At 33.6% G+C, this 22,855-nt stretch overlaps 1 protein-coding gene across 1 annotated transcript in view; it reads left to right on the top strand.

Moving 5' to 3' along the window:
• The window catches only part of ANTXR1 (ANTXR cell adhesion molecule 1), a 303,869-nt gene that overhangs the window by 167,434 nt on the left and 113,580 nt on the right, over positions 1-22,855 (top strand). Inside the window, exon 14 of the mRNA XM_074207912.1 lies at positions 14,886-14,927. Coding sequence (XP_074064013.1) covers positions 14,886-14,927 — 42 coding nt within the window. The remainder of the gene's footprint in view (positions 1-14,885; positions 14,928-22,855) is intronic.

Genomic DNA, 22,855 nt, shown 5'->3' with positions numbered 1-22,855 from the left:
AGCTTTTTAGAGGTGAATTAGTTCAATGTCTGACCAACTTCTATGGCATGCTAATTTTAAGTTGATAATTTTGTATGACCCATGAATGATGTTACAAATATCCCACCCCTGAACTGGACAGAGGAAGACACAGATTGATATGACAAGAGACCCTGTTCTCTAGTACTTCACAGGCTAAAAGGGGGAAAGATGTAGTCATAAGTAATGATGGGGCAGTTAGTTAAAGCAGTGGCTAGAGCACTGTTCCTGTAGTTAGGAAGACTCAGGTTCAAATTATATACTTAAGAGCTGTGTGATCCTGGGTTTGACACAGTTTTCTCATCTGTAAAATGGGGATAATAGTTGAAATAATTGATAAACACTTAGCACATAGTAAGTAAGCACTTAAAAGTTAGCTAGTAGTAATTATAATTAATGATGAGACAACGGAGAATGAAATAGATACAAAGGAAGGGGTCAGAAAGACTTTAAGCAAGTCAGAGTCTGAATAATTATCAATATATCTTTGATTATAATACAAACTTGAATAATAAAAACTTCAAAGTAGCATTTGAGGTCAGGCCTTATAGGAAGAGGATTTCAGTAGAAAGAGCTGAAGAGGAAATCCATTCCAGTTTGGAGGGCAAACCAAAGCTCAGAAATAGAAAAGAGCAGTATCACAACTTGGAGAGAGGACCCAAGTAATATAGTTTGGAGGGAATAAGTGAAGGACAGTAATAGAAGATAAGACTAGTAAAGTGGATCAGAGCCATATGGTCTTGAAGACCTTGAAAGCCAACAAAAGGAATTTACCCAAGAGGCAATAAGAAAATAGTAAAATCATTTTAAGTAGAGAAATAATGTGATAAATGGATAGGAGAGATGAAAGACTAGATGCAAGAAGAGCAGTTAAGGCCTTTATGTCTCTTGCATCTGTATAAATAACACTGGTAATTCCATGAAATATAGGAAAATAATAAACAGCAACGATTTGATGGCAGAATCATAATATCTTAGCAGCAAAGAGATCTATATGTATTCATTTGCTATAACACTTGAGTCCTAAGCTTTTTTTAAATTTGAGAAAGATTAAGCAGATAAAACACAGAGAGTTACTAGGAGGTCAAAGTACCTGCCAAGGATCCCAATGGTTGAGGTCAGGGGTGTGCTAGAACTCCTTGTTATTGGCTTGGGAAAGGCAATTGAATTTTCAATGTGAACATGTTTCACCTCCAAAACTGGCAAAAGTATCAATGAGGACTTGATTTATTATTTTGTTAATCATCTAGCTTAAGAAAATGATGAGAAATATAATACAGTTACATTTATCAGCTTATTTGTCCTTAAGGCTCTCTTAACTGAGAAGCAGCAGAGTTTAATGGTGAGATCTATGGATGTAGAGTCAGGAGAGAGCTGGGTTTAAGTTCTAGTTGCAAAAATCATCTAATCTTTCATTGCCTCATTTTATTTTTCTATCAGTTAGAAAAAGATGCCTATACTACATGCTTCACTGTGTGAGTTGAGAAATTTTGTTAGTCATTTTTCAGTTCTTTTTTTTTAGGTTTTTTTTTTGCAAGGCAATGGGGTTAAGTGGCTTGCCCAAGGCTACACAGCTAGGTAATTATTATGTGTCTGAGACCGGATTTGAACCCAGGTACTCCTGACTCCAGGACCAGTGCTTTATCCACTGCACCACCTAGCCGCCCCTATTTTTCAGTTCTTTCTGACCCCTTTTGGCATTTTCTTTGCAGAAATACTGGAGTATGCCATTTCTTCCTCCAGCTTATTTTACAGATAAGAAAACTGAGATAAAAAGGGTTAAGTTATTTGCCAGTATCACACAACTAGTAAGCGTTGGAGGTCAGATTTGACTCAGGAAAATGAATCTTCTGATTCGAAGAGTAGGGTTCTATCTACTTTACCATCTACCTGTAAGGAAAGCATGTATTTAATACTAAAATTCTATATAATGGTGCTTTAGTCTCTTCATATTAAGCAAAAAGAATCTTTGCAGAAGAGGGACAAGAAAGGCAAATATTCCAAGTCATTTACACAAATGAAATAGATGGTACCCAGAGCCAAAATGGTTTTTTATAATAGTAGTCTCCAAAAATATCAATACCTCAAGGTTTTTTGTACTATCCATAATACTTAGAATAAATTAATATGTTTATTGGAAAACACACTGGAGTTGGAGTCAAAGAACCTGGGTTTGAATTCTGGTTTTTGTGTGTGTAATCACAGGCAAATTGCCCACCCCCCTCTAGATTTCAGTTTACTCATCTAGAGAAACAAGAATTTCATAAACTCACAGGTTCAGAATTCTAAGGAATCTTGGTTTGTTGTTGTTGTCATCATTTGAGTCATGTCTGACTCTTTGTGATGCCAGTGGAGATTTCCTAGACAAAGATACTGGAATGGATTGCCATTTCCTTCTCCAATTCATTTTATAGATGAGAAAACTGATGCAAATGGAATTGTGACTTTCCCAGAGTTACAAAGCTAGAAAGTACCTGAGACTAAATTTAAACTCAAGTCTTCCTGATTCTGGGTCCACTGCTCTGTCTACTGAGCCACCTCACTACCTAAATGAACAGAGGAGGTTATATTTGATCCTGGAGCCAATGGAGATGCTTGTGTGGGGGAGTGACATGCTCAGGTTTTCAATTTTGGAAAATAACATTGGCAACAGAGTGAAGAGTGGATTGGAATGGGTATAGATATCGTATGACTCTTTAGATAGCTCTTGCAGTTGTCCAGGAGAGAGGCAATGAAGCCCTGAAGTATGAGTGGAGAGAAGGGGAGAATGTTAATAAAGGGAGAAATTACAAGATTTGGCAATAGATATATGAGGTGAGTGAAAATAAGGTATTTTCCATTTTAATTCTTTTAAAGTTTACTATACCTTTTTAGAGTTTGCCTTATACAAAAATTTCCCCCGGCAGAATGAGTGGATGAGAACAATTTATGCAAATGACCATGAAGATGACTGAAGCAGGTACTGTGGAGTGCTTAGAGTTCAGTTAGACTTTGAAGATGCCAAGGATATCCACTGTATTCTATGCCATTGCCAGTCATCCTAATTTTTAAATTGCCACTGGACTCTGATGACTCTGGAAAAGAGTGAGGTTGATGACTGCATGTTCCTCTACCTCACTTAAATACAATCCATTCATAGAATTCTTTTTCTAAGTCATTTCAGAGATTGTTATCAAACCCATCAAACCTTCTAGCTATATCTTTAAGAATTCATACAGATACTTGAATTTTGGCCATAGAACTTTGACTTTCTTTTTTTGACTTTTTTTAAAGGTTTTTTGCAAGGCAGTGGGGTTAAGTGGCTTGCCCAAGGCCACACAACTAGGTAATTATTAAGTGTCTGAGGCACTCCTGACTCCAGGGCAGGTGCTCTATCCACTGTGTCATCTAGCCACCCCTTGGCCATAGAACTTTAAAGTTTTTTTAGCTATATGAAGTAAATAATTCTTCATTTCACTCATCTGACTTTGAATGGAAATGAACGTGTCCTTTTAAAAATCTGCAAATTACTCAGGTTTATTTGGAAGCCAAAAGTTACTCGAAAATTAAGCTCAAGTCTCTTAAGAATTTCTTGTACTCTAGCCTAGATCAACACTCTTGGTACTAGCCTTAGAAAGATTTTTAAGAACCTCTCTGCTGTGTAAGAGATTAATTGTGTGTTAAAAATTAAGATTTATATTGTTTTTCATTGTTCAGGGAAAAGAACCTTATTTAATTTTTATCAGTTTACATTTTGTACATTCCTGGATCTTTTACCCTTATAAAGTTGTTTCATTTTCCCTTCATTTTCTGTATAAATCCTTATAATTTTAAGATTTTGCAATCAAAATAGAGATGGTCATTGTTAGTATGAAAGAAATTCCTGCATTCCAGACTCACTCCTGCTCCCAATGGTATTGAAACCGTCAATTAAAATGAAACATTTATGATAGTTTTGTGGAGAAGCTGACAAAATTAGACAAGCTATCCATTTTGTAACTCTTGATAACTAGACCTCTTTGTGATCTAAGGAAGAATCCAGGGAGTCAAGGACTTAAACCATCAACCCAGAAGTTCTGGGAAGTAAAGCGGGGAAGGGAAAATGCTCCTTTACTGCTTTCAGTGATGATTGAGATGGAAGGATATCTAACACAGAGCCAAGATCTCAAACATTTTCAACAACTAAAACAAAGGACTAAATCTTATAAGGTGAAGTTCAATCAGGATTAATATAAAGTTCAACACTTGTGTTCAAAAAATAAGTAGTAAAGGGGCAGCTAGGGAGTTCAGTGCTTAGAACACCACTCCTGGAGATAGGAGGACCTGAGGTCAAATCCAGCCTCAGGCATTTAATAATTACCTAGCCGTGTGACCTTGGACAAGTCACTTTAACCCCATTGCCTTGCAAAAACTAAAAAAAAAAATTAGTAAAACTTTAGAATGGCCTTAAACAATAGGTCCCAGAAAAAGATCTGAGAGTTTTACTAAGCTTCTAGGTCTATAAGAATCAAATGTAACAAGATAACTATCCAAAAAAGTCTAACTCCAACTAGAATTGTACTGATTACCATGTCATGTCTAGAGAAGGACAGTTAATGTTCTTGCTGTATATATATTCTGTCCTGAGCAAAATGCATCTGGAATATTATGTTCAGATCAAAATGCAGTAATAAGAACATATACCAAAGAGAGCAACCAGGATGGTAATACTACACAAGGCATTGGGGATGGTTAATCTAATAGAAGACTTCTGTGAGACATGTTAGTTATCTTCAAGTATTTGAAGAATTGGCACGGAGAAATAAAAGTTTTGGCTACTCCTTTAGGGTAGAATTAGGAAGAACATCGGCAATTGCCTCAAGAGATATTTTAATACAATTATAATGAAAAACTTTGGTATTCTTGAAGAGTGGAATGTACCTCCCTAGGAGAGACTGAAATACCCATCAATTGAGGTCTTCCAGTGGAAGTTGGATGAGTCCTTCAGGGTTTTTTTACAAGGATTAATTTGTTTTTATTTTTGTATTACCAATGGTACCTGGCATACACTAGATGATTAAATGTCTAATGAATGAATTGAATGAAAGGAAATGATTATTTTTAAAAGGTCTTTTTTAAAGGAATACCTATTTAGTTATGAACTGGATTAGAAGATCACTGAGGTCCCTTCAGATTCTGGGAACCTGTAAAGATTGTGCTAATCAAATAAAGGATATTTATTTTAAAAAGAATTCAATAATTCAATAAGAAATATTTAGAATGTTCTCAGATACTCTTAAGGCTCCATAAATCATTTCATTTACAAATAATACAAATTAAAATAATTTTTCTGAGATTAAATAAATCCCACCCGCTAAGAGACAATAATTCAACTTTCTAAGTATTCATTTAAAAAATAAAGAATAATTGTATTATATATTACTGTGCCAATCTTTATCCCAGCTTCTGGAGTCATGAGCAGGAAAAGAATTGATTTTGAAGAGCCTAGTCTAATTGGAGAGAAAACCGTAAACTGAAGAAGTAAATTGGGCCAGATTGAGTACAATTCAGTTCACTTCATTTTAGTGACTGAACAATTAAGAATACATATAGCAAGTGAGGGGGAAAATGTGATGCAAAGAGCTCTGGCCTTGGGAAGCAAAAAGTCTGACTTCAAGCCTCCAGATTAGTACCTTACCTCTTAGGGATTCAGTGTATGGTTCCTTCCATATAATGAAGTATATCCAAAGAGATTGACTTTAATAAAGCCTAAATTTAGCAGATCATATAATAATAACTTCATAGCTATATTCCATCCTCTAAATCCATCTTTTCCCTCTGTATTCCAAATTGCAACTTCATCAGATACTTTTAATGTCACAACAAAAGTCCTGGTCTTAGAATCAGAAAACACAGATTTGAGTCCCAATTCTGACATTTAAGTAGCTGTGTGATCATAGATACACCTTAAAATTTTAGTATTCTCATTTGTTAAATGGGCAAATCATACTTACAAGCAATGTAAGTTTGTTATTGAGTGGTTTTTAAGCAACTACTGTATTGCCAGACACTTTACCAGGTTCTGGAAATACAAAGGCAAAAGTGAAACATGCCATGTCCTCCAAGAGCTTACATTCTATTTAAGTCCATAAATGGTTATATAGAAAATAAAAGCAAAATGATATTGAAAGTGAAGGACTTAACAGTGGGTATGAGGGGAACCAAGAAAGTTTTCATGTAGAAAGTAGAATACCTGCTTCTCAAGAGTTTTGTGAGAAAATCAATTTGTAAGCCTTAAAATGCTGCAGAAAGAGGGTGTTATTATAATTTTTCAATAGAGAAGCAAACAACCAAAAGCTATTCAAAGCTTTAGTCTGAGTTTCTTTTTTAGGTATAGAACCAGAGCCATAGGAAAAATCAGTCAAGAAAGCTGCTATGTCACCTTAACTATTCTTTTTCTTTGAGTGATCTTTATATTAGTCATTCAGCCAAGAAGCAGAGAATTATTCTGGTTTAAGTAGATCATAAATAATCCATCCATATTTTATATAGTTTGTAATGTTATAGTCAGGATTATATTGGTATTACATTGTATCCAACAGATTCCATTTAAAGCCTCTAATAACCACATCAAAAAAGCTCATGAATTGTTTAGGCAAAATTCTGTTTTTGTGTTGTTGGCCCCACAATTATCCCAAACACCTAATTTCAAAACCTTGGAATTAACTTTGCCTCTTCCTTTTGTTCACTTCCTATATACTTTGTTTTTTTTTCTTTTCTTTTTTTTAAGTTTTATTTTGCAAGGCAGTGGGGTCAAGTGACTTGCCCAAGGACATACAACTAGATAATTATTATGTGTCTGAGACCAAATTTGAACTCAGGACCTCCTGACTCCAGGGCTAGTTCTCTATCCACTGGCCACCTAGCTGCCCCATATATACTTTGAATAGCCAAGACAGGTCAGTCCTATCCTTGTCTCTTACATTTGTCCCCTCCTTTTTACATCCACAGTCAGATCCAGAAAAATAAGAAAGATTCAGGGCGGCTAGGTGGTTCAGTGGATAGAGCACTGGCCCTGGATTCAAGACAACTTGAGCAACTTGAGTTCAAATCTGACCTCAGATACTTAACAATTACCTAGCTGTGTGACCTTGAGCAAGTCGCGTAACCCCATTGCCTTGCAAAAAATGAGGGGAAAAGACTTGTTTACTAGATAAATAATGAAATTAGAAAATGAACAAATAAAATCTCTAAAAATACAAGAGGAAAATTTCAAATGAAAGAAACCATAAAGATATAAAACTAATAAAATCAAATTATTTGAAAAGATGAACAAAATTAAGAGGGAGGCAAATCAAACCACAAATAAAAATAACAAATCACAACTGAGAAGAAAAAATCATTATCAGAACATATGACACACACACATACCAGAAAAATGTAATTGAGTAATATATTCACATTTGAAGAACTTAGAGATCTTAACTGAATTTCAGAAAAATAAATTGAGCTAATTATAAAATAATCACTATTAAAAAAACGGATCTAGATGTATTCACAGGTGAATTCTATTATGCTCTTAAAGAACAACTAATATCTATATAATATTCTCAAAAACTAAAAAGAAAACTTCTACCAAACCCCTTTTATAGAAATAGTCCTAAACTAAAGGAAAATAGAGAAAGAGAATTTTAGACCACTGCTATTCATGAGTTTTGATTCAAATATTTTGAATAAAATCCTAATAAAATAGTTAAAACAATATATCCAACAAAAAATCACTATAATCAAGTTGAATTCACACAAAATTCACACAAAATATAAGAACAGTTCAATTTAAGAATAATCCCCATAATCAATCTTATTTTAAAAAATTCAAAACCACATGATTGATAGATATTGCCAAAGTAAAGCAATTACTCATTAAGATAAATTTTAAATATAATAAAAAGATCTAAAACATTTAGTTCTAATTAGTTAAATATAAACTAAAATATAGCATTATGTATAATGAAGAAACACTAGAAACTTTGTCAATAAATACAGGAAAAAAGCATTGATGTTCCATTTTTTCTGTCTTTTTTTTTGACCTTATTCATTAAATGGAAGTTATAAAGAGTGGTGAAGAGAAAAAAAAAATCTCTATTTGGAAACTACATAATAATTTACTTAGAAACCCCCAGGGTCATCAAATAAATTGAGGAAAAAATTACAATAAAGTATGAGGATATGAAATAAATCCACAAATTTTATTGGTAATTATACCTTGAATTAAAAAAAAACTTAAGAGGAATTCTCTGGTAAATTTTCTCTGAATACATTGTTGAAAGATAGTATTTTTGTTTTTACATAATCTAATGTTTCATTAGCAAAAATCTACTTTCTTTCCCTTCTCATTGGAAAAGAAAAAGAAAACCCTTATAGCAACTATGAAATGGGAAAACAAAGCAAATACCCAGCTGGGTCATATCCAGTAATGGGCTTCAAATAAATTAGCAAGCGATTCTCTGCCCTAATGACCATTTTAACTATACAAAAAGATATGCTGTAATGTAGTTTAATATTTCATGCATTTAATACTCAAATAAGAACAACAAAGAGGCACTCAAAAATAGATTCTGTTATATTACAATAAGCAAACATTCTTATGGAGCAAAAGTAGCCATGTGACCATAGTAGCCAATGTTGGAACAAATGCAGAATCAAAACTCATTCTATCTTAACTCTTTTTTTCTGCTACTTCCATGGCTTCCAAAATGGACAACAAGATAACCCTTGAAATCTATATTTCTATTTGTTCATTGTCCCAGCTTCTTATTAGCTTCACTGGGGAACTCCAACATACTCATAATATCTCTGAGGAATTTGGAGCATAAGACAAAGCAGAAATAAATCACAATTTGTAACCCCCCCCCAGTATTTTGGCAATTTTTTTCTTCAAAATTATATGTTTGCTGAAGTAACAAAAATGAGGGAATTAAAATGTGTATTTCATCAAAAGTATAATGAGTTTTATGAAATAAATAAATAAATGTTACAAGCATAGTTCCATCATTTTTTTTCCCACCTCTGAATGGAATGAACTTTATTCTTGGTGCTTAAAAAATGCTATTGTGCAGATGAATATTAAAAAAAGAGCAAGGAATGTAAATTTGTGATTGCCACATTGGGCAGCTTCCCAGGCACCCACCTTAGAAGCAAAGTTGATTTCAAGTGCCATTTTAACAATCAGTACACAGAACCCAACATAAAATTAGGTATCAGCTCTGCTGAATCAGTGTGAACCAGTTGAATCCTACCACTGGTCAAATAAAAAGTTGTCTCATTCTGATTTAAATCCATTAACACTCTGTGAGGAGGTGGGTATCATTCTTCATTATTAGTTTTCTGGAACTGGAACTTTGGGGAGCATAATTTGAATCTACTTTTCTGAAAGATTAGAGCATTTATTTCACATTTAAATGATCTCTTTTCCTGCAGCTTGTGTAAGATTTGCCATTTTCCTTTTTTTGTAATCTTTTCCAATATGATTGGTGTGAAGTAGAACATTAATTTTAATTTATTTAATTATGAGTTATTTGGAGTGTTTTTTCCATTTGGAAATAAAAACAGACCCCCAAAATTAGAGAAATTTTAATGGCTAATGGGTAGTTTCAAACAATAAAATAAAAATGTCAATATTATCTAAGTTAATTTAGTTATTCGGTGCCATGTTAATCAAACTATGAAAGCACTATTTTATAGGGCAAGAGAAAATGAAAAAAAATGAGAAATAAAAGGTCAAGAATATCAAGGAAGATAATGAAGAAAAGTGAGAAAGAAGGGGAACTAATAAAACCAAACATCAAATTACACTAAACAATAGTAATCATCAAAGCAACTTGGTACTGGTTAAGAAAAAGAGGCCAGTGGAACAAAAGAAGAACACAACAAACTCAATAGCCTGATGTTTGATAAAGCCAAAGATCCAAGCTTTGGGGGGAAGAATTCACCATTCAACAAAAACTACTAGGAAAACTTGAAAGTAGCATGGCAGAAACAAGACTAAGATTTCACACCGCTTCTCACAAAAAGCTCCAATGGATATATGGCAGGCATAAAAAGGTGATATTATATACCACTTACAGAAGCAAAGAAGAAATTCCCTTTCACGATTATGAATAAAAAACAGTTCATGACCAAACAATTAGAAGATAAAATGGACAATTTTAATTATGTAAAATTTTAAATGTTTTACACAAAAACACACAATCAAACAAAAAATGCAGTCAACATTAGTAGTGAAGTAGTAAACTAGAGGAAATCCTTGCAATAATTTTCTCTCATTTTCATTTTCAAGAAATATGAAGAAATGATTCAAACTTCCAAATTTATAAGAATAATGATCATTCCCTAACTGATAAATGGTCAAGGGAAGGAACTGGAAGTTTAATAAGATCATATTTCTTCAACATCATAGAATATGCATTAGTTTATGATATAACTTTTTCAGAAAAACTAAGGAAATAAAAGAATGAAAAACAATGGCATCAATTTTACTTCATAATCAGGCTTAAGTTATCCTATAAATGCATTTTGATAGCATATTAACATGGTCATATAAAAGCAAAAGTATTCCCTAAAAGGTAAAATTGCATTTGTAAAAACAAAGTTATCCCTCTTGACCCCACTATCCACATTTAAATTCCTGTAAAATAAGGGAAAACAAAAATACAGCATAACGACATTCATGAGATCCAGATGTCTTTCAACATATGGTGAATTCATATTCAAATATTGAATATATTTACATTTCACATAAATATGTTCAATCAAAAATACTTGTGATGTTTACTTTTAATTGTCTGAAACATCCTGCAAGATTTTTATAAAATCCAGTTTTTCCACTTGAAAAATTTCACTATATTTTCACACTAGTTTGCAAATGCTTTTTATTGCATTTGCTTGAGCCAATTTAATCAGTAGTTTTCAAAGGAAATTCTTCGCTTCAAGAGTAGTTTTTACTGAAAAAAAATGGTTTCTTGGAATTATATAGAATGTTCAGCTTTACCCCAATGACAGAAATAAAGACTAAAGACTCTTTCAAGACAGGTACTAACTGGTTAAGACCAGCAAAAGGGTCATATAAATACAACTAATTTACAAACCAGGTTATTAGTATATAGAAAACAATGAATGATATACTAGCTAATTGCTTGAGAAGGTGATAGTGAGAGAAAAAAAGCACTATATAATGTGTTACCAAATATCTCAAAGAGATTTCTAGGTCCCTAGGTAAAAGGAAAAGCATTATTTTTCAGAGATAAATTATACTCAATTTTATAATCTCTCTCTCACTTAAAGGTTCTTACAATACTTTCCCTTGCAATGGTCACATAGTATTTTATATCATCTGTGTATTCTCTTTTTTAGATTGTATGTTACCTGTTAATTCTAGTAATGACAACAATTACACATTTTATAGTGTTTCATGGTTCAAAATATTTCTGTGAATTAGGCACCACAAATCAATAAGAGAAGTTAGATTAGGAGAGTTAAATCACTTTGCCTAGGATCATAAAACTATCATGTATGACCCTAGATATCAATCTAACTTTTTTCAGAACCTTGTATATAGACTTATTGTAACTAGTGTTTTAGACAGCCCTATCATATCCCATGATTGGTTATTGTTTGACTGCTTTTGACAGATTTATGGTATGTCTTGCAACTATAGAATTTTAAAAACAATATTAAGAACCAGAAAGTTATTATAGAAATAATTAAAATTCAAGAAACATTCTCCAAATGCTCCTTGCAATTTCAAGTTTAACACAGAAAGATGGTGACTCCTTGGCCTATAGTCTCAAAAACAATGTTACTGGATTAGCAAATTAGTTTAAGATTCCAAGTAATTACTTACATACAAAAAAATTTAATTTAATTTTAATTTAAGGCAAATGAATTTAATCAGTGAAGTTTCCATTCTCTGAGTCTTTTCTCATTCTCTTTCATGGTCTTTGCATTCAATAAAGGAATATATTTGCATCCAATAAAGAATTTTTTAATTAGACCTTAATTAAAGTCTAGATCTCTTTTGATTTTTGGATCTAAAACTGTATCTTATTTTATCCTGGCAAACCCAGTGCCAAGCACAGAGCCATAGATTTGCATATATGCATTTGACATGTATATTATGCACACATCTTAATAAATTCTCATTGATAAAACAGTATGTCCTGGTTCTCTCTTTTTTTTCAGGGAAAAGGTTTGGGTAATGGGAACAGAGACTCCCTTTAGTCTTATTCCATATCCGTTAGGAAGATATTTTTCTAGGAGAAAGAAGAAAAGGAGGAGATGGAGGAGGAATTGGAGAAAGAGGAAGTGGATGGGATATAGACCAGTGTCAAACTGAAATATAGCCTGTAAAACTCCCATGTTCAACATCAGTCAGATTGAAATGAAATTAGGAAATGTTTAACAAAATAAACAAAAATACAATATAATACAGATTATATTAATTTGTGGTTTTCTAAGTCACTATGCTGTCTAGAGGGATCCATTGCTATTTGAGTTTGGAATTACTAATGTCTTCTTTGTAAAGTTCAAAGGCAGTGAGAAGTTAATGGTTTTAAGTTAAGGAACTTTAGAGAGTATCTAATCCAACCTCTTCATTTTACAACGAAGGAACCTGAGTTCCAGTAAAGAAATTTGTTTTCCCAAGGTCATATTGATTTTTAAATAGCCTAAATCTGAAACTAGAACCTCTGGGTCCCAAAGAGATTACTCCAAATACAATGCTTTTCCTACGATGCTCCTACAAACTAGTAATTGTCAAAATGTGATTTATAGAGATACTTTCAGCAGATCTCTTATATTTAATATGACTACAGAGTCTATATATTTTTCCTCCTTATGGCTTGAATTTAAAAGTTGTTTATGTCATTGAATTAAAACCAGACACTACCTCATTAGTGTCTTGTTTAAAAGTGGTGCCAATTTCTTCATTCTTTATGGAAAAGGTTTATTTCAATGTCAGGAGGGACCAGGTGGGGTAGGTGATCTAAGAAGTCTTCCTTGCCAGCATGGTCTGTGGGAAGAGAAATCAGAAAACCACTAGCCTAAATTTGGGGCTCTATTGGTCCATGTTGCCGGGAATCCTCTCCCCTTTCTGATTCTGTTAGTATTATAGTATATGAATCAGGCTGTTTTTCTTGTGACTGAGTTGTTATTGTGCTTATTTTTGTTCTTATTGTTTAACGTTGGGAGTATGCTTGTATTGATCTATGCATATTCCTTCACTATGAACTCTCATGACCAACAACCCCCTTTATGCAAGAAGTTGCAACAGGATTATTAGATACAGCCTGTAGAGTGGTGAGTTGAGTTTCATTCTGAATAAAAATATTACTGACCTGGATGAAGGCCATAGAATTTAAAGTCAGAAGCAGCAATCATAGAGTTTTACAAGTGAGGAGCCTGAAGATATTTAAAGATATGTCTTACTCTAAATCCTATTAATTTATAAGATCTGGAGAGATTAAATGACTTGCCCAAAGTTACACAGGTAGAAGTAGTAGTAGGAAGGAAGGACCAGAAACAAAATTTATATTTTGGCATTTTTTTCTCCCTTTAGGAGGAAGCATGGTCAATGAAAAAATGCTGAATTTGGCATCAGGGGGATCTGGCTTCAAATTCCTTGGTTCTGTCTTGCCAACCTTAGGCAAATCACTTCACTTCTGGGTGAAATTATAAAATGAAAGCATTGAATTAAAATTTGGAGATGTTAATCTAAGGACAAAACTGTACATTGGGTAGAGGAGACAACCAAATTTTATATTTGGGAAATGTATGACAAGTAAATAAAAATACCATTCAGCATAGCTAATGTTAATTTCTAGTATTTTTAAGTTAAAGTATAGTTAAAAGGGATCCCATTTCTATTGGGGATCTGAATGGGACAACTCTAAGATCTCTTCCAGCTTTAAATTCATGAATCTATTATTGCAAATTCAGAGTTTGTTCCATCAATTTTAAGTAATCAAACTCAGTCTAAGCCTTATAAGTGCCATAGTGTATGCAACTGAACTGCCTACCCAGCACTTTACATTTAATCATGGCAGTAACATACCCAGTTACTTTTAGTCGCATAGAATGTGATACTTAGAGTCAAAAAGTCCTGGGTGATCCCTGATAAGTCACATAATTTCTATGAGCCTCAGTTTTCTTTTCTTTTTTTTTTCGGGTTTTTTTTTTGCAAGGCAAATGGGGTTAAGTGGCTTGCCCAAGGCCACACAGCTAGGTAATTATTAAGTGTCTGAGACCAGATTTGAACCCAGGTACTCCTGACTCCAAGGCCTGTGCTTCATCCACTTTGCCACCTAGCCACCCCTAGTTTTCTTTTATGTAAAATAGATAGTACCTTTCTCACAGTTTTGTTGTATTGAAGAAGAAAAAATATGCAAATACAAAGAAAGTACTTTGCAAATCTTAATATGCTGAGAAAATTTGGGGTTAATGTTTTGGATTTTTTTGGTTTTTTTGGTCAACATCTGACTCTTTGTGATCTCATTTGAGGTTTTCTTGGCAAAGATACTGGAATGGTTTTTCATTTCCTTCTCCAGTTAATTTTACAGATGAGTAAACTGGAATAAATAGGGTTAAATGACTTGTCCAGGGTCATCCGGCATGAGGCTGGATTTGAAATCATGAAAATGAATCTTCCTAACTCCAGGACTGGCACTCTATTCACTATTCCATCTCATTATAAAAATGTCAGATATTATTATTATCTTCATTAATAATATCATGGAGGGAAAAATATCCTGTAAAATTATACTGTCAAACCTATGAGGCATCTCATTGGTTCTGGTCCCTTCAGAATAAAGTGATAAGAAACTTTGTCACCTGTTTTTCTGTTTTCTTTTCAGATTATCAAAGAACCTCCTCCACCTCCAGCAGAGGATAGTGAGGTAAGTTATGTGAGAATGATCACACCTCCCTTGGGAAGTGTTTCACTAGTTCTACAAAGCCAAGTAGAATAGGTCGGAGGTTTAAGGGATTATTTAAATCTATTCAAGGAAATTCAATACCTTTGTAAAAGCCATGTAGACCAGAATTATGAGGAAGTAAAATTTCTTTGTACACTTTTAATCATATATTAAGATAGGAATTGTATTGAATATTCACCTTCATTGACTAAAGTCATTGCTTAGAATTGGTTTTATAAAAAATGTTTTGGAGGTTTTCCTTGAAATGCTATAAAACTGGTGATGACTAATTTCAACAATGTTATTTCATCTGTATAGATATGTCCTCCATCAGTACTAATAACAACCCCTTAGTAGATAGCTTTATTAAGTTATTAAAACTTTATGAAATTCATGAACTGATAGTAAGTCATTAGGCATAGAACCACTTTGGATTCATTGTACCTGGTCTCAGGATGAAAGATATAAAGTCTTCTACATGACTTCTACTCAGAATTTCTCCATCTGGATAGAAATTTCCAGGGCTTATATGACCTTGCATAGCCTCTGAGGTCTCTTTAAGTTTTGGATCTATGACCCAATGAGAATTTCAATTATCCAGTGCCATTCTCATTCCATGATGTATGAATAGCAGAGAAATCAAGGGTTATTTTAATGACCTTGTTATTGTGCTTATCTTTGCAAAAGAGAAATTGTATCTACTTATTTTGTCTCCCAGAGTGAAATGTTATTTATGGAATTATTATTGAGGGGAAGGGGGGTAAAGCTATCTTAAGATCTAGAAACATTCTAATTTTAGAATCTTAAAATGTTCCAGTGCTCTGTTCTTTAAAAGCAATAATATTAAAAACTCTGCATAGTGTGGTAATGAGTACACTCAAGAAAGTTGGCTCAGGACCTATTCATGTTTTCAAGTCTTCCTCAAATAAAATAATATAGATAAAGTACCTTGTAAATGTCAAAATATGTAAATTAATCTGTGATCTCAAAGAGACAGGCATTCAGTCTAACAATTCAAATTCTAACTCATTCACAACTGCCTATTCCTTACAAATCTTATCCAAATCCTACCAAAGGTTCACCATAGAGTATGCCCTCCCTGTTCACACTGGACAATGTAAGATGATCAGTAGAGGCTCTCTACCTATCATCCCTCTTGTGACATAACTAACCCATCTTCTCTTCATGACATAAAAACCTTTGATAAGGTCTTTTACCTCTACTTAATTTTAGAGTTCCTTGTTGGTCCTTACTTTTTTTTTCGGTCTGCTCATACCTCCCATGTACACTTCAGTGATCTCTGTGTGATATTCATGTTTTGTTCTTCGCAAGCAAAGATGGGTCCCAAAGAGATTACTCCAAATACAATGCTTTTCCTATGAAGGTCACTATGCTGTCTGTTATTGCCAGATAACAACATTGGTAAAATGTTAGTATTAAAAATATAGGTCTTTGCTTTTATAGGAAGCTTCATATCAGAGAACAAGCTTGACAACTTCCTTCTCCTTACTACTGAGTTCAGTTTATTTTCCACCTGTACTGCCTTTCCCACATATAAATACTGTTGGACTATCCAATTCAATTGAATGTTGAAAGCTAAGCAATAGAAATGAATTTGATGAATCAATCAATCAATCAATATTTATGTGCTTGGCTACTACTAGTACCAGGCATTGTTATCTTTCTAGTGCTGATGAATAGACTAGGCTTCTTTGAGTGATTTCAGAGTTCTAGAAGACTTTGTCAGGTCTTGGGGATTGATAATGATCAACACAATACCATCCACAAACAAGAGTCAGTAAATAAGCATTTACTCTGGTTCAGGCATTGTGTTGGATAAGCGCTAGATATGTAAAGAAAGGTAAATGACAATACCTGCCCTCAAGAAATTCAAAGTTTCATGAGGAAACAACAAGCAGACAAGTATGTACTAACAAGTCATATGCAAGATAAATTGTAAATTATAAACAGAAAAAAATGACCCTAGAATTAAGAGGGATTCAAATAGTCTTCCTTATAGGAGGTAGGATTTGAAGGGTGCCAAGGGACTTGAAGGGTGCCAAGAAAACCAATGGGCAGAGATAAGAAATAGGGGGACATTAGACAGCCAGGGAAATTATCCTAAGCTAAGAGATGGATTTCTGGTTCAAGGAATTGCAAGAGGTCAGTGTCACTGGATCCAGGGTCTTATCAATATTGGAAGGGAAATGTGAGAAATTCTGAGGAGCTGAGGATTCAAGCCAGGAATATGAGAAGAATGATGATACCCTCAGCACTAATTGAAAAGTCGAACTTTTAACATTTGAAGTTTAAGATACCTCTCTGTGGAGCAATGGATAGAGTATAAGACCTGGAGTTAGGAAGACCCATCTTCACAAGTTCAAGTCTTGTCTCAGATACTTATCATCTATGTGACCCTAATCAAATCATTTAACCCTGTTTGTCTCACTTTCCTCATCTACAAAATGAACTAGTAACTTTGTCAAGAAAACCCCAAATGAGTTCCTGAAGAGTTGGATGTGATTGAAAATAACTGAGCAACAGCAAAAGGACATCCAGTTTGAGATGCCTAATAGACAGTTGAAGATGAAAAACTCAAGTTTGGCAGAGATATTAGGTTAGGACAAGCAGATATGAGAATTCTCTGCAGAGATGATCATTGAATCCATTGAAGATGACGAAGTCACCCAGTAAAGTAATATAAAGAAGAGGGATCTGCAGAAAACTCAGTTTTAGTGGGCATGATCTGGATGAAGATCCAGCAAAGGAAACTGAAAAGGAACAGTCAGGTAGGAGGAGAACCAGGAAAGTCACAAAAACCTAGAGAGAAGAGAGTATCATGGATAAGAGTATCTGAAGAACCCCAGAGAATAGTCTTTGATCTAGACTCTATGCTAGATCCTCTCCATAAATCTTTCACTTACTTAGAGTGTCACTGAACAGGTTTATTTCTTTTTTTAATTGTAGAAATTTTATTTATTTTCAGTTTTACAATTTTTCCCCTAATCTTTCTTCCCTCCCCCCACCCCCCCAGAAGGCAATTTGCCAGTCTTTACATTGTTTCCATGGAATAAATTGATTCAAATTGAATGTGATGAGAGAGAAACTATATCCTTAAGGAAGAAACATATAGTTTAAGAGATAGCAAGATCAGACAATAAGATATCAGGGTTTTTTCCCCCCCTAAATTAAAGGTAATAGTCCTTGGTCTTTGTTCAAACTCCACAGTTCTTTCTCTGGATACAGATGGTATTCTCCATTACAGAAAGCCCCAAATTGTCCCTGATTGTTGCACTGATGGAATGACTGAGCCCATCACCCCCATGTTACTGTTAGGGCGTACAATGTTTTTCTGGTTCTGCTCATCTTACTCAGCATCAGTTCATACAAAATCCCTCCAGGCTTCCCTGAATTCCCATCCCTCCTGAACAGGATTATTTCCATTGTTAAATAACCAAGGATCTTGAGTGATCTTCATTCATGAATGGGAGACACCATACTGTAAAAGATCCTGTAAGTTATTTTGTTCTATCAAATCAATTGCTTTTTACAAGAAACAAACAATATGCACAGTGGTATCTGATATTCTTTACATTTTTAAGTTAATTGTAAGATGATAAAGCTGTGTCCTCTACTAATAGCCTCACCTTGAATGACCTCATTTTATATAAGAATTTTCTATAGATGGATGAGTAAGCCTATAAGTTGGTAATCCTTAATGCTTTCTTGGTCAGTTTTTTTTGGATTTGGATCAAGTCTGAATCTTTTTTTCATGTCTTTAAGTATATCCTCTCCATATAATCTGTATTTTGGTCCCACAACCTCCTCACAATTATAGCATATCTGGCAAGGATTTCCTTTTTATCACTTGGTTCAATTCAACTATTTTTCTGGTTTTTGTGGTTTTAGAATTCAGGTAGGGTGATTCCACTGTCCTTGATAGAGAAAAGTTTTTGTGTATCATTTCCATTTTCTTTTGTTGTAGATTTTCCATTTTCATCCTTAGGTTTCCTTGAATTTTGCTTAGGTAACTCAAAGCTTTCTTTAAACTGGTTTTGCCACCACCTACTTCTTTCTGCTTTATGAAATGTTACTGCTTATAATCATCCATCTTCCTCCTTTGTAAACTTTAACAAACAAATTTATATTCTAACCTGATATTGCCTTTGGCAGCCATCCCTATCCAATTGGCAAGTAAGTCACATTTTTGCTTACTAAGCTACTTTCTGGGTATTTTCTTCTTTACATGGCAATTAATTTACATTGATTTAACTTTTGGATTCAATTATTATAGTCAGTGTCTTTTCTATTGTTCAATTCATGTTTTTATTTTTAATAACCTATTATATAATTTGGGGTTAAATATTTTTAATTGTATGTTATATATTTTTCTCACATTTTTCTTTCTTCTTTTTTATTACATATTCTGATCTTAGATCTAGTGAGTTGATAGTTTGGTTGTGGGAAACCACTACAAGAATACTATATTCTCCTATATGTCAAAATTTAGTCAATTCATTTTTATTATGCCATCAGGTTCAATGTGTCTAATACATTTGGTTTCTTTTTTTAGGAAAGCCCTCATAGTATACAACCTACAAATCTTTGGCATATTTCACCTATTTTCCTTGGACCATGCTTTCTTTCCCCAACATTTCTGCAATTACCAGGTCTCAGAACTGACTTGATTTGGAGTGTGAAGTTCTTAATAGAATTTCTCTACCATTATATGTCAACAACTTATTTGAGTAGATAAAAGGCAACTTTTTTCACAATGGTCTTTGTGCAAAAATTACTATTAATCTTTGGACATATAACAAGCCCACTGTTTTTGCTTCTCTAAGGAATAAATGAGTCATCCTTCCATTTGACTTTAACTTCCCTTTTTCTTCTGTTTTTGTTTATATCAAGACTGTCAAGAGTGATATGATTTAGCTAATCCAGCAATATATCCAATATATTCATTGATCATTGTATATTTTGAATTCCAATAATAAAATTGAAGTTTGTTGATGGTCGCAAAATGATGAAATTCTTAATACTTTCTAATACCCCTCTCTTTCTTAGCTATTCTGTCACTCTCAATGCAGAAACCCCCACAGATATCCCACAGAATCAAGGGTCATTTTTTCTCGGTTTCATGGATTGTCATATTAAAAAAAAAAGAATCATCACTGATGACCAATCTCCTGCCAAAACTCTCCATGATTAGCTAGATTAGTCCTCAAACAACTGATACTCTCTCTATTATCAGGGTTATAAGAAACAATTTTATCATGATGAGACCTGCCAGACATTGTATTCTACTGACATAGCTTTTGAGAACCCAACTACAATGAGGTATGGGAGTAGTAGATGAAGAATTCCAAAAACTCAAGGACTGAATCATTATTAATGATGGTTCAATTATCCAGAAATTAGCTAATTCACTGTCCAAAGCAGAATATATAATTATTTCTTATCTTGATTTTATGATACAGTAAATTCATGCTTCAAAAGACAGAAGACCAATAAAAGGATATCTTTATTCTGTATCTGAAGAACTAGTTTCTGTAGTTAAAATGTTAGAAACCTTAGGAGAAAGAAGCAAGGAGACCATCTTAGAATTTTCTCTAAAATGAGAAAAACTGGAAATAATTTGACTTTAGGAGAGATTTCAGATAGATCATAAAAAGGATAGGTAGGACCCCAAAACCTGAAATTCTTTAGAAGTCACCCAATGAAGGATAAATGAGAAGCCTTCAAGAAAATAATGCTTAATAAATAAATAGAAATAGTTCCAATGTGGAGGAAGAGGACTTATCCAAAGAGAGCAAGGTGGATCCACAAGGAACTCCAAAACCAATTTAGGTATTTTTAAAAGACATAAAAATATTAAAGCAAAGTCAAGCAACAAATGCATAGCAGAGTCCTGAAAGAATAGCATAAGAAACAGTAAAGTTCAGAGAGAATTGAGGTTGATATGGAAAACTAGAAATGACAAAAAAAAGACTTTTCCAGTTACATTGAAGGGGGGAAAAAAGGATAATTTTTAAAATACAGGACCATTGCTCAGGGCTGATAAGATGATTATAGCTCAAGTCATACTTCAGTTTTTTCCATGAAGTATTAAATACTATAAAATGATCTTTGGACTGGAAAGAACAGAACAAAAATGGTTGATGGGGAAATGGAACCAGAGGTAAATAAGGAAATTTCCCTGCCTGCCCTTAAGGAATTCAGTTCACCTCTACTACGTGAATTAGATTCTCAGATACTGAAATATCTGACAGTTGTAATTGCTGAATCTCTGTTGGTGATTTTGGAAAGATCATAGCAACAGGAATATTCCTTTTGGTTTGGAGAAGGGCAAAAGTTCCCACCTTCCCCTCAATAATTCAATGTCAGATAATGAGAAGTAACAATTGGGTGGAACTATATAGCAAACATCTGTCCAGTTTTTTAAATTATATTTGAATCTTCTCACTATTAGTGACCAGGCTACAAATTGTAAAATATATTGGATTTTGGGGGGGGGGAATCTCTTACTAAAGATGTTGACTTTTTTCTCTCTCTCTCCAAGACATTGCTGAATGCAAAGCAATTTGTTCTTCATGTCCACCCTTGACTCTTGTCGAATTTCATATGTAAAGAAATAATGGATAAGCTTCCAATTCCATGTGGTCCCTATATTCTGAACTGTATATGTAAGAGTCAGAAGACAATAATTATAATCAATTAAAACAAGTCTTCTTGGCATGCTTACTTGCTAACCAGATACCAAAAAAGGAAAATACATTGCTGTGCCATGCAGGAAAAAAAAAACTTTCATTCATAAAAAAAAATTTCTTTATCCATTAGGTATTTAGAAAGTGGGATAATTTCACTGTTTTCTACTTTAGTTTTGTTTCTTAGATTGCCTATTATGCCCCCAAATGAGAAAGAGAGCAAGAGATTTCCTTTGTCTAAATTGTCTTCATGTTGCTCTTCTATCTTTCTAGAAAATAACTTCTCCTTTTTCATAATATTTTCCCATAACTTCAAGAGATTACTTTTCCCACAATATTAACTGGCTCTACTTGTGGATCTGAAAGTTACTGGGCAGTAGTGTTACTCAGACTCTATCAAGTTCAAGGGGATATGAAAGTCAGAAAATGGATTTAAGGTACTACCTTTCAAACAACCCATAAAAGACATGACTAGACATTGTCCAGCTTAGGTGCTGCCACTGCCATGAAGTCTTCTGTAATTCCCATCTCAAAAAGAATTCTCTCCTTCCTCAAATTTATCATAACTCTCTGCCTAGATCATTCCTTTACACTTATCAAAATCTTCCTTCTGTCAGAGCGACTATTTATGCCTCCTAAATAAATTGTTAAAAAAAATAAAAAGAAAGAGAAAGAATTATAGTACCCATAGTTCTTCTCATTTTATCCAGTACTTTTTCAGTAACAGTATTTCTCAACAAAAAAAAATGACATCTGAAATGTCATTACATTGTGATATGTATGCACTTGTCAGGATTGTGCTGTACCCTAAGAAGAACCAAGTTTGTCAATTGATGCAAAAAATATGATTTTATTGTGAATCAAAAAAATCACCTTATTTCATTTTGTCTATCAATTGATACAGTGTGATCTTTCCAAGTATCCTTAAGTACTAATATTTCAAATCAGAAGCAAGCCAAAAAGAAAAAAAAAGAACAGAATCTAGCTCTCCCTACCCTCAACTTCCTTGACAAAGACAACTAGAGAAGGCACCAGACTAAATTCTGAACTACAAAGCCAAAGAGTTCAGTAAGTCATTTTTCCAACCATTGTGAGTTAGGGAGATGGACAAAAAGGTTTCTAAATACCAAGATAAAGGGTCTGGCTAGGACTATGGCATGGAAGTATTTTAGTAACTAAGGACTGAGAGAGGTTAGAAAAAGA

This window comes from Macrotis lagotis, chromosome 1 (genome assembly GCF_037893015.1).
Source record: "Macrotis lagotis isolate mMagLag1 chromosome 1, bilby.v1.9.chrom.fasta, whole genome shotgun sequence".
Classification (NCBI taxonomy): domain Eukaryota; kingdom Metazoa; phylum Chordata; class Mammalia; order Peramelemorphia; family Peramelidae; genus Macrotis; species Macrotis lagotis.
This window is presented reverse-complemented; position numbering and strand designations above follow the sequence as displayed.